Source organism: Chroicocephalus ridibundus, chromosome 3 (genome assembly GCF_963924245.1).
Source record: "Chroicocephalus ridibundus chromosome 3, bChrRid1.1, whole genome shotgun sequence".
Taxonomy (NCBI): domain Eukaryota; kingdom Metazoa; phylum Chordata; class Aves; order Charadriiformes; family Laridae; genus Chroicocephalus; species Chroicocephalus ridibundus.
Window position 1 is genome coordinate 44,468,935 of NC_086286.1, and position 25,052 is coordinate 44,493,986.

Sequence of the window (25,052 nt, forward strand, 5' to 3'; positions counted from 1 at the left end):
AGCTAGAGACAACATATCTAAAATCAGTTAGATAGCAATCAGATATATTGTTGAGTTGCGCACTTCCAAAAATCCAAGCAAACGCAAGGTGGACTGAACTGGCATTCACTTGGAAAGGAGTGATACGCTCACTATGAAGAGGGAAGACTATTTTTCAGAGACTGATATACATTCATGGCAAAAATATGATACAGTTCAGTACCAAAAGCTAACCTTAAAATTCGCTTTGAAGTACAATCATAAAACGTTCTATTCTGCTGTCCTTCAGATTTAATGAGTACTTAAAGTAAATAAAGAGAAAACTTTTGAAATACGAGTACAACTTAACAAGATTAAATATCAGAAATTTAGCTCTACCTTTTCACTGAGCACAACCTACCTCACACAGTTTCTGTAACAATTCAAGTTTGCGACGGATTGAACAAATGCTTTCTGAAAATGTTGATTGGAACAGGATGCAAAACACACGCTCTGAAAAGTTGGGAATTAGTGAGAGTTCATAGAGGAACCTGTAAGAGTGATTAAAGAAAATTATATGGGTCACTGTCAGTAAGTACGGTATTTTTTTTCTTTTATAAGATCTCTAGATAGTTTACTAGAGCAGGGAAAGTTTTCTTAAGTGGGCAAAACTGGTTTTTTTTGTAAGTATGTTCTTACTGTTCTGGCTTATCCAAAGACTTGGCGTTTTCTTTTTCCTTGGATGACTTGCTATGCTTTTCTATTTTTTCTAATTCATCTGATTGTGCTCTCTGGAATAAAGGAAACAAAGTAATTAAAAAGTGTTAATTAATAACCTAGTCAAACAGATAGAGATGCTCTTGTAATAAATCACGCTTACAGATTTTTCTTTTTCTTCTAGCATCTGCTTATGGTAAAACTACTTAGTCCATAGAGTGATTTTAAGTATAACTACATCTGATGGAAAACAGAACATCTTCCAAATGATATTATTGACCACTAGTAATCTGCAAAAGATTTATTCATTAAACCATGCACTGAGACAATAATCTTCATTCCCACTCCCTTTTCTTTGGCTGTATAAAGTCTTTGGATCAAAGAACTCTCCTCTTGAGTTGTATTTCTCTTTCCAAATATGTTGGGTTGCATTTGAATGCAATCTGAGCTTTAAATATATATTTAAATAATATCTTTTTTTTAAACAAAATGAAAATAGATTTGTATTGTTTACTGCAATTTAAATTTTATTTGGTATTTGGAAAACACTACGGAACAACAAAAGATAGTTGATTTATAATGGAACTATCATACATACCATACTACATGAGAACTACTGCATACTTCTTTGGAGTGAAATGATTTTCGTTTTTATATTAATAAGCCAAAACAATTACATGTAAACCGCCTAGTTTCTTGGAGAACCCTGTGCTACATTGTGCGGTTTTTCCTTCAATATTCCAATCAAAAGAAACAGAGCCTCACTTCTTTCTGTGCTCCATGCTACAGACAAAATATTATTTCCAGTTGCAGAAGTGGAAAATGGAACAGTATGGAAAGGAATAAAAGTGGAATGGAAATTTCTCCTTCTGACCCTTCTTTTGAGATCTGTGGTAGTTTTCAAAACAGATTCAAAACATGAATCTGTGTAAGAGTGAAAGAAGAATCATCGAATGGTTAGAGTTGGAAGGGACTGTAAAGACCATCTAGTTCCAAGCCCCCTGCCGTGGGCAAGGACCCCTTCCACTAGACTGGGTTGCTCAAAGCCCCATCTAACCTGTCCTTGAAGTAAATATATCTACTTTTATTCCTTTAAGAAAACGCTACACACATTTTTTAAACTTACTCCACCATAGAACTTGAAGACAACAGTGGAAAATTAAATTCTAAATACTTAAATAACGCCAAAGCAAAAGATAGGCTGCATCTGCATTCTTTCCTGCGTACTTTTGCACAATTAGCAGAAGAGGAATGGAACTATCCCACATCATACTGCCATAGCTCCATCAGGAACCTGAAACCAGAAAGTCAGGTTTGGACAGTTCTACTGAGGTTGTTGAACATCTTTTCATGTGAAAAGGGAGAAAATACTGATGTGAAACAGAAAGATTAAGAGATTGAAGAGTCACTCAGAGCAAAAGCACTTTAGAGTTTCTCTCATTACTTCAAGAAGTCTGGAAATGACTGCAAAGCCATCTGTCTTGAATACTACATATCCTAATATTTAGCCAGCACTTCTGTGATGTTCTTCAAGGGTCATCTTCCCTAAAGTAGACTGATCTCATCTATTAAATACTCCCAACAGATAGGAAATACTGCAAACACACCACCCCCCCACCCACCATCAATAAACTGTTCTCGACACTAAGAAATTACAATGGTGGTAGTATCTGTATCACAGATCAATGGAACAGCTGAGGTTTGAAGGAACCTCTGGAGATCGTCCAGTTGAACCCTCTGGCACAAAGCAGAGGCAACCAGAGCAGGCTGCTCAGTATCACATTCCGCTAGATTTTCAATATCTCCAAGGATGGAGACCTCGCAACCTCTCTAGGGAGCCTGTTCTGGCATTTGGACATCTCTGTAGTTTAAAAAAAAAAAAAAAAAAAAAAGAAAAAAAAAGCTGTTTATTTTTAAATGGAATTTCCAGTACATTAATTTCAAGAAGCCCACCACCTCTTGTCTTTACACTGCGCATTACTAAGTATAGCTCTGTGTTCTTTACTCCCCCTCCCCAGTCAGGTATTTGTACCTACTGATAAGCTCTCCCTGAGCTTTCTCTTCTCCAGGCTTAACAGCCCCAGTTCTCTTAGCTTCTCCTTGTATGATACATTCTCCAAGCCTTTAATCATCGTTGTGGCCCTTCACTAGACTCACTCCAATATGTGCATGTCTCTTGTACTCCAAAAGTACTTTTTTTTTTTTAGATAAAGTTTCTGTCAAGGTAGGCATGGGACATATGAATATAATTACAGTAGTAAATTTTGCTTGTATAATTCTATCCTGAGGAAAAGGGAATTTTCAAGATCAGAAAATTGTATCAACTTTTGATCTCATGTGGAAGATGACTCATCTGGACTTCGGGTGAGGACTAGGAAAGATGCAACTAACTGCAGAAGTTTCTACTTAAGTATTGCAGGTGCTGTTGAGGAGAAAGATGCTTTTGGTTTTTTGTTAGGGAGCAGGTGTAAATGGGAGATTTCTTCACTTCATCTAGAACATTCTTACCAATGGAGAAATAAAAGAAAAATAAATCTTCCATTTCTTTTCAAATCAGCAAAAACCTCTCTCAGCAATGGATAAAATCTACAGATTTTAGAAATCGGAATAATGCCAAGAGAGGTAGTGTTGTTCTAGTAGTCACGTCTTCAGAGCCACGGAGGTCTAGGTATGCAAATGACATGCCTTTGTAGGAAGATCTATTTTATTTATTCAACTTACACTTCAAAAATGAATTTATTTAATTTACACTTGTAAACAAGTTTTTTGCAAAAGTGAGTTTTTGCACTAAACAGTTTTTAAATTGAATTCTATTATTTCTGACCAATGTCTAAAGTATATTCTTTTCTGGTAAACTAAAAGGAAATCACTTGAAATTTTTTCATAAGAGATGAAGAGGAGAAAATATTTTAGCAAGGAGCATAAAACTGAATGGTTATTTGCAATCAAATAGTGAGAATGCTCTCTCTTCTGGTCCTCTACACATAGTGAAATATTAGAGTGTTTATTACAGCAATCTATTAGATACATTCATGTTCAAGAAGTTACTGTTTCTCCACCAAATCCATGGGCAAAGGTTAGGCAGACTCACTGCTCCTTATTTAAGCCATTATTCTCAGATTGTGTATGCAAAGAAATAACAACTGGTAAAGATACAATGGCTAGGCAGGATCCACTCGTGTAGGCCTGAGCAAAACTCAAGACATACGGTTTACACTCTGCACTAAAATCAAGAGGTCCAAGTATATGGTGCAAGTTCAGAATCAAAGTTTCAAGTCCCTAATTTTGGCTCTGGTATCCAGAATTCTGATTTATGTTTATTTTAAATTATGATAGAAAAGGAATAAGGCTGACACAACTTCTGCACAGATATTATTGAAGATTATTTCTCAGAATTTTTATCAGTTAGCTTTACAGTTAATGTTTATCTATTCTCTAATTTGCAGATGGATAATAAAAAAAAAGCTTTTCTATTACTCTCCAAAATTTGTGTCAAGAGAGGACACATTCAATATATACTTGTCATAAGTCATTAATCTGATTGCATTAGCACCTCTTTGAATGTCACTGCTATTTATTTCCTTAAATTTTAGCTATTATTTAGCATCATAAATGGAACAAAGTAATATAATATACCAAAATTTGGTATCAACTATATCTACAATCAGACAGCATAAATCTGACACAAATTACTGCAAAAAATACACTGCTTTAGTTTTAACTTTTCCCATTTTTGCCAGAGTATTAACTTATGAACTTTGGTAAGACCAAATATAGGGTAAGGGCTATTTTTTCATTTCACAACATAAATCTACATTTCCTGGTTAGGGTTTTTTTTTTTTGGTTTGTTTGGGGTTTTTTTGGTTGGTTTGGGATTTTTTGGGTTGGTTGGTTTTTTTTTGGGTTTTTTTTTTGGTTTTTTTCCTTGCAAAGAACCTTAGCTCTTAGTTAAGATCAGTTTAACTGTGTGTAGCTTTTTAATTTGGGGTTGGATTTTTTTCTGGTCAACTTGATTTTCAAAGTTAATGTTACATATTTCAAAAGCATCAAGTGACTTGTATAAAGAATATTGTCAAAAGTAACTGAAACAACAAGAATATACAGAAATGCCCAGATTAATAGCCACTATCATATTCCTTTGAAGCTGGGTCATGTATCAGAAGTCAGGTACAATATTTGCAGAAAAACATTAAGGCATTGCATTGTAATTGCCAGTTTTACAAAATCACAAGAAATAATGGAGGAGAAGGTTTTAATCTTAGTGCCAGAGCAGAGGCATGCACTTCAGACTTCTGGGGGCCTTTTGCTCTTGTAGATGGCATTTTGAGGTTTTTGAAAGCACTAACTTAAGACTTTTAAAGAAAGAGACAGGGTAGACAATTTACCAGGAATCAAATTAAGAAAGTATACACGTTTCATTTTGTGATGTAAAGACATTTGATAAGGACAAATCCACAGATCAAAGATAATCCTTTGATACGTTTTTTAACCCATTTTTTATACACTTATTTTCACAATATAGTGAAGACATAAGCAGGGGCACACTTATCTTGTTTTGAATGGTGATATTTTAGCTACAATCTCAGCTGCTAAGAGGCTACCTGTTTTCAAAGTAAATATTCACTTATTTGCAAATCAGTACATTTCTCATCACAACCAATATGGCCTAACCACATACCACTAATCGACAACTCCACTGAATTTTATCTACCTTCTCCCTCTCTAATTACAGCTGCCACCAGAAAGCATTGCTATTAGGGGCTCTGTAAGAGCACATTAAAGTAAGTGTTCCACATGTAGTTTTATCTATTAAGACTCTCCTATTAAAATTTTCTAGATCTTAATACACAGCTGATTATCAACACATTTAAACAAATTTTTATAAAGCAAACTACACAACTATGTAAGAGCTATGTGACCGTACCATACAGCACTGCAGTAACAAAGTCTTTCTCACTTGATGCAATACCACTTAATAGTATTAAATAAATTATTGAGAGCTTGGGTCTTTGGTGGGGTGTGGGTTTCTTCATTTATAAAAAGTCACTAAGATGTATACAGTAACTTTGTGGTTTAACAAGACTTTAATTCCTCAGTAAACAGGAATTGAGCCCTCGGGACTGTGGCTTTTGAAATTAGGGTGTGTTTAGGTTTGGAGACTGCCCAAATTTCATTCACATTTAAGAAGGGAAAGCACCATGCCAGACATATGCAATCAGAAAAAAATGATTACATTTTGAGGGAAGACCGTAAAACAAATGCTCCCATATGTTCCATAGAGATCAAACAGAAAGGCTTAGAATTAGTACAGTGGTATTTAAGTATCCAGCAAAAAAATCCAAATCCAATAAATAAACCCTAAGAACTAAAAATTAAGTTAATGGCTACAAAGTAGCCAAATGAGGCAAAGTTACCCTCCACTTACAACACAGGATGAGGCTGAGAAAAAAGGGAGGAATCAAACATGCCAGGCCCTCTGGTACCACCCATTGCTTACGCTTTTTTTGTTTTTACGAACAATATTGTTATAATTAGTGAAGCTAGCAAGGGAGGCAAGTGCAAGGTCTGGTGCGACCAAAGACTGAAAGTAAAAATGGAAAATAAAATTCAATTAAAAACAATGCTTTTTTCAAGACACAACTTTATCAATCGGATTAAAATTCAGGACTCATTATGAAGTTCTCTCCAAATAAACTGGGGTGGGTTTTTTTTTCGTTTGTTCCTTGCTTTTTGGGTTTTGGTTGCTTTGTTACTGTTGGTTTTTTGCTGTCTTGTACCCAAGTAAATATAGTGATAAAGCTGGGCTGATCTGTCTTATATTCAAAACAAGGAAATATATTATAGTCATTCCAACTTTTTGAGTCTTGCCTGATATTAACATATGATATTTTCCTCAATCAGGACAGTATTTCATAGACATTTTCTGTAGTATGTAGTGATGGTAATGTCAAAAGGAACACAATGGCATTTGGTTATTTCAATGAACTGCAAATTTATAGGTAATGTATTATACTTGAACTCTGAAGTATATTGGAGATGACATTAAGAAAGCATTTGAAAAGTATAAAGTGTCCTATTAGGACCTTAGCCACAAAGGAGGACTATTTTTTAAACTAAAATAAAAAAAAAGTCTTATGCAATATAAAAGAAGGAAGTATGCAAGAACTGGTCATGAGGGCAGTATCCATACTTCCCACAACACAATCTCTCACAATCATGCATATGTAATATCTAAAACTACTTCAATATTTTACATGCTAAAGAATGTATGGAATGGGATACAGCTGTGCTGTGTAAGGGAGCAGATTAAGAATAACGCAAAATAAAAATAACACAGGCCAAACCAGAAACGCTGTGGCATAAGGATGAGAAGTGTTTAAAGATTTGGGGGCACTTAGAATAAGCTTCCCATTTGACCATTATATTCCCGTGGAACATTGAACGAGTTGATTCTTCATGGATGAAATAAGACTAGAAGTGGTTCCTAGTTCTTGTCAGATTTTTGCTTTTCATTTTGTTTAGCTTTTTGGGTTTTCTGTAAAGTGGACTAGAGCTTACTGTCTCTCTCTTCAGGCCCTGATGTGGATTATTTGTAAGAAATGTCAACAATCAACAAACTATTCCAACGTAGGCCATAAAAAGCTACAGTCTAAAAGCCAAAAATCTGAATGTTGTAAAAATAATTAATAAATTATCAAAATTATACCATGAGGGAATACGAAATCCAATACAGTAGCATATATTGGTTTTCAATGCCATTCTGTGGCTCACAGCTTTTCATTTCAGATTTTCAGGTTCTTTGGAGGGTAAATTAGCTCTTTCCAAAGATGCCTAGCCAGACCTCCACATACACAAGCAACGAACTCGGAGAAGGGAGTAATGCTCACTGGCCACAGCTGAAGGCAGAAACATGCTTCTGAGATCCACTTTTTTGAATTTTACACGTGACTGGCTTTGTAAAGTTTTAGAACATGCCTGAGTATATTTTGAATCCCTGATTTTGCAAACCTAATGGTCAAACACTCTCTGATGATTAGTACCAGACATTTATGAAGCCCCTGGCAGTTTATACTATTTTTTATTACATTAACTTAGAGCAAACCTTTTCCTTTCAAAGAGTTAAAATTATTTTGGAGGAATCCCGCAAATAATAATAATGCATAATAATGAAAAGCTGCAGTTCCATAAATGGAATGATTGCTGTTATTAAAACATTTTTTTTTTAAATTGAACAGCATCGTTATATTAATGAAATTACAAAGTGAAGCCAAAGACCTGGTGTGCAAGGTCTGATATCTATTGACAAAAGACTGCCCCACCCAAGAAGAAAAAAAAAACAAAACCCAAACCAATTTCTGTTTATTCATTTAGAAGCTGATTGTGTTACTTATATAAAAATGCATGCGCTATATGAAACACAAAATGGCAATTAATACAATTTAAATGTTTACCATTATTTTCATTGCTTTTGGGAAAATAAAGTCACTTCAAAATAGGACACGTTCTACAAGCTTTCTGAATATTACTTATGCAAACCAAAGATACCTTCACATGGACCTACGGTATTCCTACATTATATGAACTTCCTCTGATTACTCACATTCTCATACAGGGCTTGAAGGGTCTCTAGGTCAACCACAGAGTTATCCAAGTTCACAACAGCTATAGAAAAGACAAAAAAAAAAAAAAAACAAACAACAACAACAACAAAAAAAACCAAGAATTAGTTGTCAGGATGATAATCCAGCTGTGAAAGAAAGACCGAGCACAATACCCAGCAATAGTTTTTATGACCCACTGGTCATACAGCTTAAGGGTTTTAACTTTATTAATGCCTTAGATACTGCCATTCCTAAGACTATGGGCTAAAAACCTGGTAGAGCCAGGTGTCAAGTGTTAAAGAATTTATCTCCCTCCCCCCAAACACACAAACACGATCCCACGAGTATGGCCATAGCCAGAGATCAGAGATAAGCTTTACATCAGACTTTCACGGTCCGACTGAAAGCATTATAAAAATTTGTAAATCTGCACCACAGCCACACACACACACTCACACAACAAAGCTCATTCCTGTCACTGGTTGGCTTCAGTCTTAAACTGATTAATCCATAAGTCAGCCAGTTAACTTCAAGACACCTGACAAGGGTCAAGTCTTCTATGCACTAAGCCGACAGGTTTAGTACAGATACAAAATATGCCTTTCCTGTTCCCAACCAATTCTGGCGCCACACACATACTGTATTTTTTCAGTGTCAAAAAGCCAGTTCAACATCAGAGAGAATGATTTCCATCTACCTAACTTGGACATTAAAAAAAAAAGAAAAAAAAAGAAAAAAAAGAAAAAAAAGAAAAAAAAGAAAAAAAAAGAAAAAAAAAGAAAAAAAAATCATTAAGAGGAGCACACTTGTAGGAACACAACCCTGGCTCCTCAGACATATTAGGAACGTTTCATGAGGCACAGGAAATACTTGTGGAAACTAGTGAAAAATTATTCTCAGCTAATACAAAGAATTATTTAAAAATAGTACTTTTCTGTCTACCTCTTACATATTTTTTGCAAGCACACTGACAGTTCATTTAAAAGCCAGATACATCCAGCTGTCCTCATCCAGATTTTAAATTTTGAAAGAAACTTAGAATGTTGGATTAGAATGTATGTGATGGTAATAAATTATTTTTATCACACTATACCACTCTTTTTTCCATTTTGCCCTTCATTAATTTCTACCCTTTTTTGTAATGGGTTCTGTGTGTGTGTGTATGTGCACTTGTACAATAAGTAGAATAATCCCCCAGGTGAGATTAAGCTAGAAATTGCAACACTGATCAGGGATAGAAACCCAGGACTAGCTTGCTTTATCTCCTATAAATCCACCTCCCTAACTGTCACAGAGAAATTCGGTGTATACACCTAAAGACTAAAGTCAATATAATTCAAGCTCATTTGTTTCCGATTGTTCTAAAGCCTTTAGAGATACCTCTCTGGGTCTGGGACTCATCATGTTTCCCCTTTCCAGGCCTGAGACATAGTTTTAGTTACAGTATAAGAAAATTATAAACAAAGAAGTGTAGATCTTGATTAAACTAAGCAGGCTACACTGCATCTATAAATAGGGCATGAAGCTAAATTGTAGGACTGAAACAAACAATAATTAGGAAAATTATTTTATTTCCAGAAATAATATTTAAAAAAACCTCACAAACCTTACCAGAAAAATAGTGGCAGTGTAACAGTTAACAGTTCAGGAAGCAACATGTTTTTTGTTTTGTTTTGGGGGAGGGGGCACATGCAAAAATCTGTGACTAATTATTTGGGATATTTTAAAACTCAGGCTTTTTTTCTCTCCCCCCCCCGCCCCCCAAGTGTAGTAATTGTTGCAACAGAGACTTGAAGATGCCCTCTCAACAAGGTACTGTAGTATATGTTGTATCTGATAATCCATGTTGCTCAGTCGGACTATCTGCATGCTTAAAAATGTGCCAAATTCACTTTGTAGAACTGGATACTAAAATTAACACACAAATAGAAAGTGGGTCTAGATTAGTTTGGGAGCTTTGTTTTAAGAAAACACATATGTCAAAGCCTATATACAAACAGCTTTATTAAAACCAGGATATATTATGAAACTCTGTATTATCCCTACATTTCATCATTCTTACACTTACGCAATGTTTTCATATATGAACACACTCACAACCCTTCAACTATTTATTTTGAGTTGCGGCTGTCTTCTCCCTGCTCCACCCCCCTTCCCCTTCCTTCCAGAGACTGTCTGCTCCTGCACCAAGAAATATGACATAAGTTCCTGCTCTGACTTTTGCTCAATGTTAAGATCACCCACGGATTACTCAGGGAGCAATAGAACACTTTTGTTTGAATGCTTGCAGGAGATAAGAGAACGCCTGGCAAACACAATGGTGCCAGGTCTGTGTACTTTCAACAAAACAGGTATGCAGAAGAGTGTACATACTTCAGGGAGCTGCTTAAAACAAATCAGTCTGAGACAAGGACTTGGAGAAATTAGATCCTAGTATATATGTTTCAAATCTCCCCCTCCCAAGACAAACATATTTCTATATATTTCATCTAAAGATGTATATGTTCATAAATAGCACTCTAGCATCCCACTAAGGTTTTTCAATGTTCACCATAGGTTTTCTCCCCCCGCTCTGAGGAATCAGGAGATGAACTTCTGTTCCTTGGCAGTACTGCAGCATTGTCATGCAGAACATGATAGTTCGCAAAATAAATCATGACTGTTGCATATTTAATTCCATTACCTAGACAATTTGAACTGACAAAAACAGTGAAGCTTCCTTATGTAGCCAAGTGTACTAGCTAAACTTGCTCCCTCCCAACAATCAGTGTCACTACACAAACTTCTAACCATATGTGGTGGCAAAATAATGACGAAAAATACAGAGAAACATCAATTTCCTTGTATGAAAATATTCTGAGCTATGTTATAACTCCAGCATATTTTGATGCAAACATCTGGAGTAGGGTTTATAATAGTCTTACAGTCACTGGATATTTTCACCCATGTCACTATGTTAGAAAGTGATTTTTTTGTTTCAAAGTTGACATTGTCATTTCCTGGTCTGGACCACTATGAAACAATCTTTAATAGCCAGCACATCATCCAGCCTTTGCAATACGTTCGTAAGACAGTGAAGAATATCTGCTGCCTTTTACTTTAATAGAAACAATTTTCTTTTAATCACATCAGACTCAGGCACTTAGTTCTTACCTTCAAGATCTCATAGTTCTGCTATTTTCTTGCATTCCTACTGCCACTGCTGCCGATAAAACCAGCAAGCCAGCCCCAGTTTCAAGCCAATGCTGTAAAATTACTCGATGTACATATATACAGTTGTGTGTATACATACACACAAATATACATATTTGATTAAATCAAATTTGAACCAAGTATGCCCAGATACACACACAAATATGCACAGACAAAAATACAAGGAACTACAAACCAATGAGTTTTAGGGTTTTCTTAAGCAAGTACTGATCAACAGATTTTTACAGAAAATCAACCCAGTAAAGAGAAGGGTTGAAGAGCAATCGCAAAGGGTTGCTTGACGCTATAGAGGAAGGGAAAGAGATTTCAAAAGATTTGTATCCAAAATAAAGGCTTAAGGAATCTCTTGTTGGTCTAAAACCTTCCTGATATTCTCATTGTTTTTGTCACAATCTACATGGCAATTTAAAATGGTATCTTTGGGACAGAAATTATATCCTTCTTATGCAACTGCAGAATATAGAAATTTTAGCCGAATCGAAGAGTTTCCATTCCATTCTATATTTCTACAATATAAACTGAATCAAAAAAATATGCGGAGAGACAAAGACTTACTATGCTTACTAACATCAATTAATTTGCAGTATTAGGCACCTTAGAAGATACTTCATCTGACAAGAGGATAATCATGCTGCTAAAAACCAAGCGAGATTAGTGTAAAGCGCACAACTATATTCAGGGGCATACTTGAACTCTGAGAAGAGATGGACCACCTTCTCCCATATATATATATAAGCCAATTTAGAACACAGAAATTATTAAAACAAACGAACAAAAAAACCAAACCAACACAAAAAACCCCACCCCAACATAATGAACAATCACCACCCACATGTTTTCAGGGGAACACAATATGTAACCAAGCAACCAACAAGATCAAAGTTTTTGCCAGCAAATATGATCTGAAGAAGCTATGCATGAGAAAACACCAGCAGGAAGTTGGAGGATGCACAGTGTATTCTCAGGAAGACTATAAAAGGAAGTAGCTGTAATTTTTTTTAATTGTAGGACAGATAATTTGTGTTGATTATTTATATATCTAGGAGCATGTGAACTACCAGCTACCACTTAAGCAAAATTGATAGGCAATATAGACACAGCAAACCTACACTTGCCTGAGGCTATGAATCTAAATCCACCAATAGTACCACTTACATAAACTGTACAACTAGGAAAGCACTAGTTGTGCTACCCAGTGCTTGGAAACTATTCTGTTTGCTAGTCCAAACCTCTGGAATTTCCTTTTAAAATGAAAAGGCCAAAATTGAGAATTTCCCACTGGGTAGAATTTCATGAAGAAGAAAAAGAATTATCAACCTGATCCTTTGGATACAACTTTTATGTCATAAAACTCATTAGCACAACTTCACTTATGGATGACTTTCAGAATACTGGTATTCAGTCCAAATCTTGGTCTATGTCTCCCATTTTCTCAGGGTAGGTTTCAAATCACACTCCATTTCTCTGGCCTTTCCAAATATGATTTCTAAGCTTTTCTGTCTCTGGACTCCATCTAGAAGTGAGTGTCGTCTTCTTGAGACCTCCTGGAAGCACTGCTTTCTCCCCAAAAACAGATTGAGTGGTTTCCAAATCTTACTTGTCTGACAACAGATTACAGTTTAATTCCCCAGAAAGAAGCAGTAGCTGAAGCAAAACCACCACAAATTTGCAAAAGGAATTTTGAACCAATCCTGCTACACTCAGATCCATGCTTCGGGGAGACAAACAAGCAAATCACCCACCCAAGTTCTTCATGTTGATTTGCACCACTATTGACTTCTCCATGATTCTCCAAAAACCAAGAAGTATCACTCCAAGAGGCCACTCCCCTTTTCCTCTTGCACATCTTTGCCTCTTCACTTTCACACCTGCTCCAGAAGAGCACCAAGAGTCTTTTCAAGACTTCACACCTCCTCTGTTAAATGACAGTAACAGTCACTTCAGCAGATTACAAAGGCAGACTGATTCTTATTCAGTGAATGAAGGACCTCCTCTTTTACAGCAGATAATCACAGTACTTTTATTACACAGTTCTGTGTAGGGCACAGATCTGGGGACTTCACAGCTGTTCTGCCCATTGTGTGACTCTAACATGCAAGATTACAAGATACTGAGAGGTTACAACTTCCATTGTACTTTCTCCTAACTTCCATCCCCAGGTAATTCTCCTCCATGTTAACAATTAAACCATCTATGCACCAAGAATAATACTCCAAGCTGAAGAGTGAAAGAAACAGAAAAGGCATCAACCAGTCTTACGACCAAAATGCACTTTCTTGTTATTAAGAACCTGTATCTACATTATATAGAAATTATAAGCAGTACATAAATAGAGTCTCAAAATTACTACATAATTTTAAGGCAGAACTGTAGCATTAAAAGTAATTCAACCTTCTAAAATGTTTTCAAGTAATTGTACTTGGAACACTGATTAAAAATATTAATTTTCAAATATCTAAAAAGGATGTTTGGAAGTAAAAAAGGCACATGAGTAGATGAGTAAATCAAATGTGTCACATTGTATGATCTTCCTTGAATGATAATTTCTGAGTTAATTAAAAAAAATAGTTGCTCCAAGAATAATGTATGGGTAGTAGACTTCAAACAGTCAAGACCCAACATCATTAGAAAACTAACGTACTGGCAAAAACTTATGCAATGGAAAATTCTGATGTAAGCGAAACAGACAGTATATAGCCTGATCAACTTATGAAATGTTTCTGACAACAAATTAGAGAAAAAAAACAAATAAACTTGTTTGTTTGGTCACTGAATACAGAATGGAAACATTAACTGACAGATGTCTTTGGAAGAAAATGCAAGAACACCACACATGCAAATACAAGCAAACCAGAAAAAAAAGCCTCAATGTAGAGAATTTCATCAAGTTCCTTGGAATGACTGACAGCTGAACTGCTCAAATCAGAAGTAGAAGAAAAAACGTCTGCCTCAACGTTCTCATCAACAAAAGAGCCAAGAGAGCCTTAGAAGAAGATCAAAGTGCAGTGGCTTCCTTTGCTGCTATAAAGATTCTGGTATGATGCAATATCAAGCCACTTGCTAAGTAAACCCAGATTTAAATCCAACTTATTATATTTAAAAATCAACTAAACTGCAAAATCCGCAGTCTTTTATTGCAGTCTTTTATTGGTTAAATAGTAAATCCACAACTTCAGAAATTGCTAGCCTTTGCTTTTTTTTCTCCCCACATGTGAGCTTATTGGCATCATTCATCTAACACAGGCCTACTGCACAAAGTAATGTTTTTATCTGTGATACTTCCAAAAACTTGACAGCTACTGCTATTTTCTTGGGATTCTTCTTTATCTCAAACAACAGAAATGTGAATCTCTTAATGCAGAAAGTTAAATCCCAAATAGGCCTCTGAAATAAATGTCATGCTTACATAAATATGCAAAATACAGTGGTAAAATCAAATGTCCTTGTGCTAATGAGAGCTGCAGCGAAACACACAAGAATCATGATTATGTAAGTTTTAAATATTCTCAGAAAATAAGTGAAAGAAAATATTTATTTTTTTTTTTTTAAACAGGACTATCTGGACTTGCTCAACTTGTAAAAAAAAAACCCTGTTGATAACGGGTAGGCAGGGAATGCTGCATGGGGTAGAGTTAGCATAATTTAAAACGATTTTGTATTAATAGCTACCTGCTTGCCCTCAGTACCTTTGCGATATGTTTATCCATTAGCAAATACTCTTAACATTACCAGGATGTAAACTTTAAGTGCACAAAGCACAATGAAGATTGGATCTTCAACACCAGTACATACGGCATGGATCAGAGGCAAGCAACAGCATTTAGAACAGTTTTATTGTGGCAGTAATTCACCTTGATCTGAAGCTTGTGGAAGAAACCAGAACAGTATACAAAATTTTCAAGCAGAAGCCATGGATTAAGCTTAGCTGTTGCTTCAGATTGTTTTTAAAGGACTTAAAATTTTTAAATATCTTCAAGAACATGCACTCACATTTCTGGGAAGCAACAAAATGAGAATCAATTAAGCAAGAATATGCATTTGCAAAATTTGAAGTAACAGGAGTAGGAGACTTCATATCAAAAAGAACAAATCTTTACTATCACTTTTTGTCCTGATTCTTCTCTTACAAACACGATTAAGTTTTTTAGATATTTATCCTTAGCATTACTATTCCCTAATGTTGTATCCCTAATATATAGCAACAAAATTGTATCAATAGAGCTTTTTTACATACATATGAATATATATGCACACATACAACAAAATATATAACTAGATTTTATATATAGTTATACATAGTTAATATAAACAGTTGCATTACATACCTTTCAAACAATTGCCTACTATGTTAAGGACAGCAGTTACTGATTATGTGAAGTCTAACTTCATACACCTATACAGTTTGTTTATAAAAAGTGTGCAAGTTCAGTTCTTAGAGAACAAATACATTTTGTTTGACTCAGTATGTCGCCTTCTTGTCTAGGCAGGAAAAAAAATGGAGACCAATGCTGTAATCCCTTCAGAACAAAATGTTTAAATACAAACATGATTGCCATTGTAGACTGTTTAATTTAGAGAGATTGTATTTCAGTTCTGGTTTTGAGAGGTTTGCTGATTTGACTATAGAGAGTACTTCAATGCTTATCTTAATTGTTTAGATAAGATTTGTTTGAATTTGGCAGGTGAAAAAACCATGGGTGTGGGATATAGGAAGGTTGAGAAAAGACTGGCATTTTACCAGATTATGCTTATTTTAAACTATAGCGTGTAGAGGAGCAAACAGTCTGAATGAACCTGCCAGGGGCCGGTCTTTGGAGAGTGAACTTGAAGTGCAAGATTGACTGGCAGGATTCAAGATTTTCAACGAACTGGAAAGGATTACCATGATAACTGCCCAAATGCTACTTAAGGCTTAGCATACTACACAAATGCAAATGATATAAGACACATTTAAATAAATTAAAAAAAATTGTGCTTTATGCTTATAGTAGGGGTTTGTTGTTCTCTAGGTAAACTTCCTCTCCCTTAAATGTGTTTTAAAAGTGTTTCAAGAATAAGATTTGAATATAAAATTAATCATTGACATATGGATATATTTTACACGTAAGAAATTCTGTTACAGAAAATAAAATTACTGCTATAAGAAAACCAACGCTATTGGCTTTTACTTCAATATCAGCTTGTCCTAAGCTTTTTCACTTTCTTGTTAAGGTGGTATAGCACACCTCAGGCATCCTGGTTAGAGGTTCTCAAAATGCAACTTGTCATACCTATCAACTGTATCACTTTTTGTGGGGAGACTGCTATACTTTCCTTATACAAACAAACTACACAAACACATCAGCTGCAAGGCACATATGCAATAGGTCTGACGTTGTGTATCAATCTGTCTGCAGACAGATACAATTTATAGCTTTGTATTCATGAGTCAACTGAAATAAAATTTGGGTTTCCCATGTGTTAGACGTTTTTTAGATCCGCATCAGCCCTAGCGCTTTTCAATGCGTATTTCAAAGACACCATGTTCATGAGTTCCACAGGCTAATTGTGGTACCAGTGATGGTGTAACTGTGACAGTCAAAGGACATATGCAAGTCAAGCTTTGCAGAACAAGGTAGCATCTCTTACTGAGTGCAGCAAAAAGAGGTTAGGAAGACTTATTTGGAATACAAACAAGCCTTCAAACCAATTGAGACTTTTAATTATGTGTGGTTTTTTTCAGAATTCAAATTTGTTGGCTTTTGGTTTAATTCCACTTTATCTACTTTCATTATCAGTCCAAGCAAACAAAGCTACAGCTAACTCTGAAAAGTCCAATCCATGAGCAGAGAGACAAGCTTTCTCTTTCATGCTTCAGGGAGCTCCTTCTAAATGATAAACAAACGCAGGGGGAGGACAAAGATACTTATTTGGAATCATCTAGTAGTTTAGTGGCAAAGATGAAACAGGTTTAAAGTAGTGCAAAGTCAAGAATAAATTCAGGTTAAAATTAATACAACTATCGGAAGAATCATTTATTGCTTATTCTAACATTATAATCACTAGAAGGACGCTAACTTTTTTGTATGGAATCTCTGAACTATTTGCCTTACTCTGTGACGGTGAGCAGCTCTGAACAGTCCCCAATCTTTCCATGTTCCACACACACATTCCATTCTTCAATCATTCCTCTAATCCACCCTTGAACCTCTTGATTTTTTGCCGTTTTATTTGTTTGAGATGAAGTGACCACAATTCATCCCTCATAATAATGGCAAAGATATACCAGTTTTATGCAGTTATATAGCACTCTGCAAATTTATTTGATAAAGTATCTTAGGCTTCCATAGGAATCTGCTCTCAGCTTATTGCAACTAAATATATCTATACCAACTCCAAACAGAAAGATATTAAAAAAGTAGTTGCCGATCCTCAGTGAAGTCCATGTGGCAATGTTAATAGGAGAGCTGCTCTTTCCTGAGCAGACTCAAAGTCACCTAAAGAACTTTCTTGATTACAGTCTTAGTAATCATGACCAATGACTAACAAAAAACTCCTTTTCTAGTCAGTCCTTGAGAGATGAGTCAAAACAATCTTTGGACTAGAGCTATAGGTGGTGAAATATCAAAGAGACCAACAAAGGAAATAGCAAAATAACTTCAAGAACTTGTCTTTCTGTTTAATTGCCTGATCTATGTAGCTTATACAGAAGAAAGTTAAGAGGCAACCCGATTATAGTTCTTATGCATACCTGCACAAGAAGATATCTGAAAGTAGATGGCTCTGTAGTTGCACAGACCAGAAGTAGGAAAGAATGAAGGATGTCTGTAAGTTAATCTGACAAATTCATTATGGAAAGAATATTTAAGTGTTAAAAGTGAGTGAAATTAATCTTTTGAACAATGTTTCATGGGATACATTGACTTCTCCATCACTTGAAGTATTTGTATGAAATCCTAGCCTCACCAAAATAAATGGCAAAACTATCAGTGACTTCAAAGAAAGCAAAAGGTTGAAGGGTCAGAATTTCAGCTGGAACTCAAGATCATTTATACTGCTAAAATGTTCGTATTTATACAGACTAATGGCTTGAGGCAGAAATTAGCAGGCAATATTACATGTCATGCCTTATTTAGCAGCCAGACTAAATGCTTAGTATGCTCTTTCTAAAAATCTAGAGTTAAGCTGCATGTTTGCCCTTTGCTAGGTCCCTCTGAAGTTCTCTACTAGTCTTCTCTAACATCAACAAGCCTAAATCATTTTACAGAGACTACTCAGAATGTTGCTACCTTTGGATGATTTACAACAGAAAGTACTGGAAGTTCTTTTAGCCATGAAGACATGCATGATCAGTCAGAAACAAGATTTCCTTGCTTATGGTTCAAGGTAGCCAGTTCTGTATGATGATATCAGTATCTGTAATAGTAGAGCTAATTAGAAAACACTACATGGAAACTTACAGGGATTCAGAAATCATGCAAAGCAAGTCAATTATAGATATGCAAAGCATATAGTATATATATAGTCATATAGTGATATATAGTCAACTGCTCCAATCACAAGTCAAAATACAAATTTTCTTGCTCAAGAATTACAGACACAAAACATTTGAGAGGTTTCCTTTCAAAAGCAAATTTCCCTTTCCCTCTGTCAGATGATCTCAGTATCTCACCGAAATAAAAGTACACACTCTCAATTTATTCTCCAAATAATTTCTTTTTTTTTTGGCACACTGGAGAGCAGTTTAGATGTAGCCTGGTGTTCTACATGCCTGCTGAGTCTGACGTATGGATAAACACCAGGGATTTCATTGTACTAACGCGTGTTAAGCCTTTCACCAAATATTCTGAAGTTACAGTATTAAAGAGCTACAGATGCTAAAAAAATGATGTAATGATCTTGTGATATTTAGTCCATGTTCTAAGAGTGATGGGATTATGAAAATAATGCAAAAAGATTTTTGGCTAGGTAGATGACAGATGACACGGCTTTGCTAATTCAAATCACAATACAGTGATAACTGAGGACAGAAGGATGCGTGTTTATGGTTTAAGTTCCATCTTTTCTCATGCTCCGAAGTGTTTCTCAAAAGCCGATATTAATAACTGAAGGAAATAAGGGCTGGGATTGCAACAAAACCAAATGCCTGGATATGTGGAAAAGCAAAATACATTCATTTTAGAAAAAAAGAAATAATGAAATATTACTTGGAATCACCTGTATGTGTATTTATTTGAGTACCCATGACTGGATTCGGCCTACTGAGGACTTTAAGATTACAACAGGGAGTCTGTATTGCTTCAGTTCAATGCCATTGAGCTATATTTTGTGTCAAGGTAGCTAAAGCAATTGCAGCTTCACTAAAAACAGAAAACACATTACACTGAAATAGAGTCTAATACATGCTGCATGGGGAGGTTTCCTGTGGAACAGCAGAACATTGGAAATAACTTTGATCTTTCAATATCTAGGGATCACCACAGAACAAGAGAAAGAAGAGAAAAAAGTAGGAGAAACCCAGGTACCTCATAAAGCCACAGATACAGGAATGTGACAGGAATCCAGCATGAGAAACCGCAGGCTCTCAAACTGAATGTTTCACAATTTTGCAGTAGAAAAAAAGATTTTCTAACATCTAACCATAATCTCCCCTTGCACTGTTTCTTACCCTACCCTACCACGGATGATGGATGGATACAGCAAACAAACCACTCTGCCACCTTCGCATCATCCTTTCTCTTCCTTACACTGGGAACTATTTTTTAAAAGCGGGTGTCCCCGGGCGAGAAGCAGGCCGGGAAGCAGCGGGAAAGCGGGGCCGAGGCCACGGAGGTCGAGCACCTTGCCCGACGCAGGGCTCTGCCGCCAGCCGGGCCGGCGTCTCCCGGGCCGGGGGCGCCGAGCTCCCCGCCGGCGGCGGCAGCGCGGGCCGCGGTTGCCACCTGCTGCCGGGAGCGGGGACCCGGGGCCGGCCGGGGCGGCGGTAGCGGTGCGCGGCGGCGGCCGGCGCTGCCCCGCAGCCGGCGGGGATGGAGGGGAGAGCGGTGTAAACCCCCGGGAATAAACCGAGGGAGGTCAGTCAGCAAAACGACCCAGAGAAGCAGAGCTCAAGAGATCAAGCGCAGGCTGTGTAGATGATGTGTTTCCATATAGTTTCCAGGTATACCTAGCATTTGCAACCGGCAAATTTATATTTATTGATGGATTTAATGGCTGTTCCGAATGAAACAGAAGAACGATAACCAGTGTGACACTAATAATATAAGGTTGCATATGGGGCTATAATTGGTTACTGCAGAGGAGTGGCAAGGAATACCGAAGGAAGCATAAGTCACTTAAGATAAAGCAATCAATTGTAACAGATCCCTACTGAGGGAGTTCATGCCTAAATAGAAAAAAAACGCAGTTTTTTACCCTATTACAGATCACTCAACCAGCATGGCAATAATGACTTCTAAATGGTAAAAGCTGTAAGATAATAGAAAACATAATAGCAGAAGGTTTAATCTGTTGAATATATTTTTGAGACATCACGCAGAGTCTAAATTTTAGGATACTACAATTATTACTCAAAGCAACTAGGCAGAAATATCAAAAGAGGAGAGAACTGTACAAAACAGTTGGAGACACCGTAACAGCCTTAAATGAAATTTCTTTATAGGATGGGGAAAAGATTTTTAAAAATAACACCATAAAATTAGACTTTACAAGGAGGAATTACATTAAAATGAGAAGCCTGTTAAAAGGGCAAGAAAGCCTGGCAGTCAGAAGGAAGCTTACAGACACTACATTAGAGGTTCAGGGAAAAAAAAAAATACATCATCAACTAAAAAATTCAAAAGCACCCTTTTTTCCCCTAGCCTTTTCATACCCCTAGTATTCCTACTCCTCAAACACACATATATGATTAAACATAAGAGCACAGAAGACACCTGTAAATAAAAGATACTCTTCAAAAAGTGGAATTCAGCCAAAGAAAACAGAAAAGCAAAATCTTGTAAGTTCAATAGAAATGGGACAAGAACAAAAAGGTCTAAACCCAACTTGCCAAATGCATAAAGCTAGTAATAAAACTGCTTTCAAACACATCAGACATATGAAGCCTGACAGGAAACAGTTGGGCGTACCGATAATCTGGCTGTAAAAAGAGCACAAAAGAAAGAGAATCAGAAAATGTTAAACAAAGTGTTTGTCTTAAGATTCACAACCACAGAAAAGGTCAAAAAAATCCTCAGACAAGTTCTATACTTCTTGGGTGATACGTTTTGGGCACCGTCTCAAATTGAACAAGTTTCAGAACATACAAATGCAAATTTTAAGAGAACTCCCAAGATAATGCTGGAAACTACAAACCAGTCAGCCTGACTTCTGTGCCTGGAAAATATCTATGTATTATATGGAATAACAGGTTTTTTTAAAGAACATACAGATAAACCAATGTAATGAGAAAGAGAGGTAGCCTGTCATTTTGTTGTAGACATTCATGAGCAACAAATTAAATGGTATTGCTTTGATGGTGTCAACAAAGGCACAGGTAAGAGTGATCAGACTGATACTGGTTTTGCAAAAGGCTCCTCACAATCCTTAGCTAAGGCTTCAGAAAAAAATCATACTGTTGTGAGATAAGAGGAAAGGTCTACTCTGAATTAAAAAAAAAAAAAAACAAAAATGAACGGATCAGTTTTCAAAGTATGGAGTTGTAGCAGTGGAGCCTTACTAGGATCTTTGCAGGTTCTGGTGCTAATGAACGTGAGGTGGTGATGTTGGCAGGTAATAAATGCTAGCCACTTTAAAGTTGACCACAAACATGTACAAAAGGATCTCTTAAATATTCAGTGTCAATACATGTAAAGTAGATGGAACACTCTCCAAAAAAAACCAACCCCAAACTGTAAAAACACTGTGATGGATACAAAATTAGCAACTACTGCCCCAAAAAACACATTCAGATTTTTTTCATAGATCTCTGAAAACATACGCTCGATAATTAGCAACAGTTAAAGGGCAAACAGAATGTCAGTAACAATACAGAAAAAAATGGAGCCTGAAATAGAAGATGATATGATACCATGGCATAGGCATATGGCACACATAAATCTTGAAAATAGCATACAGAGCTAGTCACCTCATTTCCAAAGAGAGGAAAGAGAACTGTGGATTGTAGACTGGTGACAAGGGAAAAAAAAAAAAAAAAATCAAAAGAACAGACAACATGTATGAAGGTCATTCCAAACAAACTTTTCAATTTGGAGAAAGACGACTACTGCAAAAAGATGAAATAGAGAGCTATAAAAATTACATAATGAGCTGTCAGTGTCACTCATTTTTTAAATTTTTTTACTGGTTATCCACACAGGAGATCAGGTACTAAGATAGAGAGATCTTTGTTTGATCAAATACAGCATGTAGTTTTAATTGCTTCCTTAAAAGAGGAATGATAAGAAAAATACAGTAAAAAAGATTTCACCTTGCAAGTTTTTACTAAATCCTCATCTTAAGTGCAAATCACAAACGCACTGTTGTGGCAAACATCCTTTTCTTCTAAGCCTTTCAAATTAATGAAAAAATATGTGACTGTTATTGAAAGGTCTTAATCAATTAATAAGCCTTTCCCAATGTTTATAATGCAAAAATCTTTATGTAGTCCTGGAATGTATAAAAGTATGACCACTGGAAAATATTTCTGCTATGGAAAGAAGACCAGGTGGTCTTTAACACACACCACACCCCTCCCCATTTTTGCATGGTACTAACTCTAATAGCCTACATTTTGTTGCTTTTATGCTTAGAATTTTGTAATCATCCCTCTCATGAGTGACTACACGGTACACAAATGGGAAATAACAGTACTGTTTTTTTTCTTTTGGGAGAATAGAACTTTCCTGAAACTTTTCTCTCAAAGTTTCAAAGTTAATCAGACTTCCAAGAAAAAAAAATAAACTGTTTCAACTGAAACAACAGACAAACAATGCAGTTACAGTTTCTTACAAAACTTCTCTATTAAATTACATTCGTATGTTCTTAACAACAACAAAAATCTTTAATTATCCAAACTATCCAATGTGGCAGTAATTAGTCTCTGCTGATTCAAATATTGTGAAAACACTCAATACGATTTTCCTCATTTAAAAAACCTAACTTCTTTAAAATATATTTTGCACTACAGAAAACTGGTTTAATTCTATACATTTATTTTTAACTGTAAATTCTAAAAGGGTGTGTCACATAAAACATTCAGTTCCTTTCTTGGTTATATGAGTATTTCTGTCCCTCATTATCTTGACATGTTGCATTCATACTTAAAGAAAATGATAACTGAGGTGGTATTTTTTCCTTAACAACTGCTGCTATTGCTTTATTGTCCTCTGATCACTGTGAACTAAACTTCAGAAAATCTCAGAGGATAGAAAGACGACTCCAGGCATGCTTTCAGTAGTCAGGACTGGATTTCAGGGCCTTCACCCACAGCTCAGGGGTTTACGCCACATTAGAAATCCAACCTGTCTCCAACGTCCTTCATTGTCCTTCCTCACGAGCTGCCTCTGTCAGGAGTGGCCAGTCAAGGGCTCCAGAGGGCTCTCCTCACATCCAGGATTTTTTTTCATAAATTAAATGGACAGAAATAACAATTTTGGGCAGCTGGTTTACCTTCCAGCATAACAATGTCCAAATAACTTGATCCAATCGTGTATTGTTTTGTCCTTATAACTTTTTTAAACAGTAAAATGTCTTTTGGGAAGATACCCATTCTTGACAAATATTTCAGTATTATGAGTTCAAATGATTATGCTATACACATACATTTTTATTAGGATAAATAATTCTCAGATCACCTCTGAATCTTCCATAAGATAAACTAATCATGATTCTTACTTTCCAGATATTGAGTCATTCTTTCCTGATTGCTTTCCATTTAGAGCATCTCTTGGACCTATGACAACTGAGACTATGTGGTACTTCAGTGCGTGAAATACTCCTGCACAGAAAATTTCAATAATGCAGCATAAGAGACATTTTGTCATCCTCCTCCAGTGAAATCATTCAGTTAACCTTTGATAAAGTCTCTCCTAGCTCATAATTTCTAAGTGTCAGTGTGAGCAGTCAAGTAAGAAAACAAAACCAAGACTTCCTGTTGTTCCTTTGTCACTAATAGCCAAATACTAAAGAACAAACATTTATTTTGCCCAGTAACATTTAAAGTATGTTCAATTCCTGCACATCTGTCTTGAATTCAGGACAGAAGATACGTCTGTTGTTCAAAGTTGTACTTCTGTTAGCAGACCAAGCTCTGCCAGAAATACAACTTCCAGTAAAATAATCTCAAATCCAGATTAAAAGGCTGGGCTTCACCAGCTGGTAGGTGAATCTGCCTGCCATTTACATAACTACTTTTCCTATTACATTATTTTATACAACCGCCTTTCCTAGTATTGATGACCAACTATGAGTTGAGAGCTGTAATAAAAAGATCATAGAATCCTAGGGTTGGAAGGGACCTCTGGAGATCATCTAGTCCAACCCCCCTGCCAGAGCAGGGTCACCTAGAGCAGGTTGCACAGGAACGCGTCCAGGTGGGTTTTGAAC

At 36.1% G+C, this 25,052-nt stretch overlaps 1 protein-coding gene across 2 annotated transcripts in view; it reads right to left on the bottom strand.

Annotated features, from left to right (window-relative positions):
* The window catches only part of FMN2 (formin 2), a 162,452-nt gene that overhangs the window by 61,023 nt on the left and 76,377 nt on the right, over window positions 1–25,052 (bottom strand). For both annotated transcript variants that reach the window (XM_063328952.1, XM_063328951.1), the window contains 3 exons: window positions 8,276–8,337; window positions 658–749; window positions 380–509 (listed from right to left, as the gene is read on the bottom strand). In XM_063328952.1, the coding sequence (XP_063185022.1) occupies window positions 380–509; window positions 658–749; window positions 8,276–8,337 (284 nt within the window). The remainder of the gene's footprint in view (window positions 1–379; window positions 510–657; window positions 750–8,275; window positions 8,338–25,052) is intronic.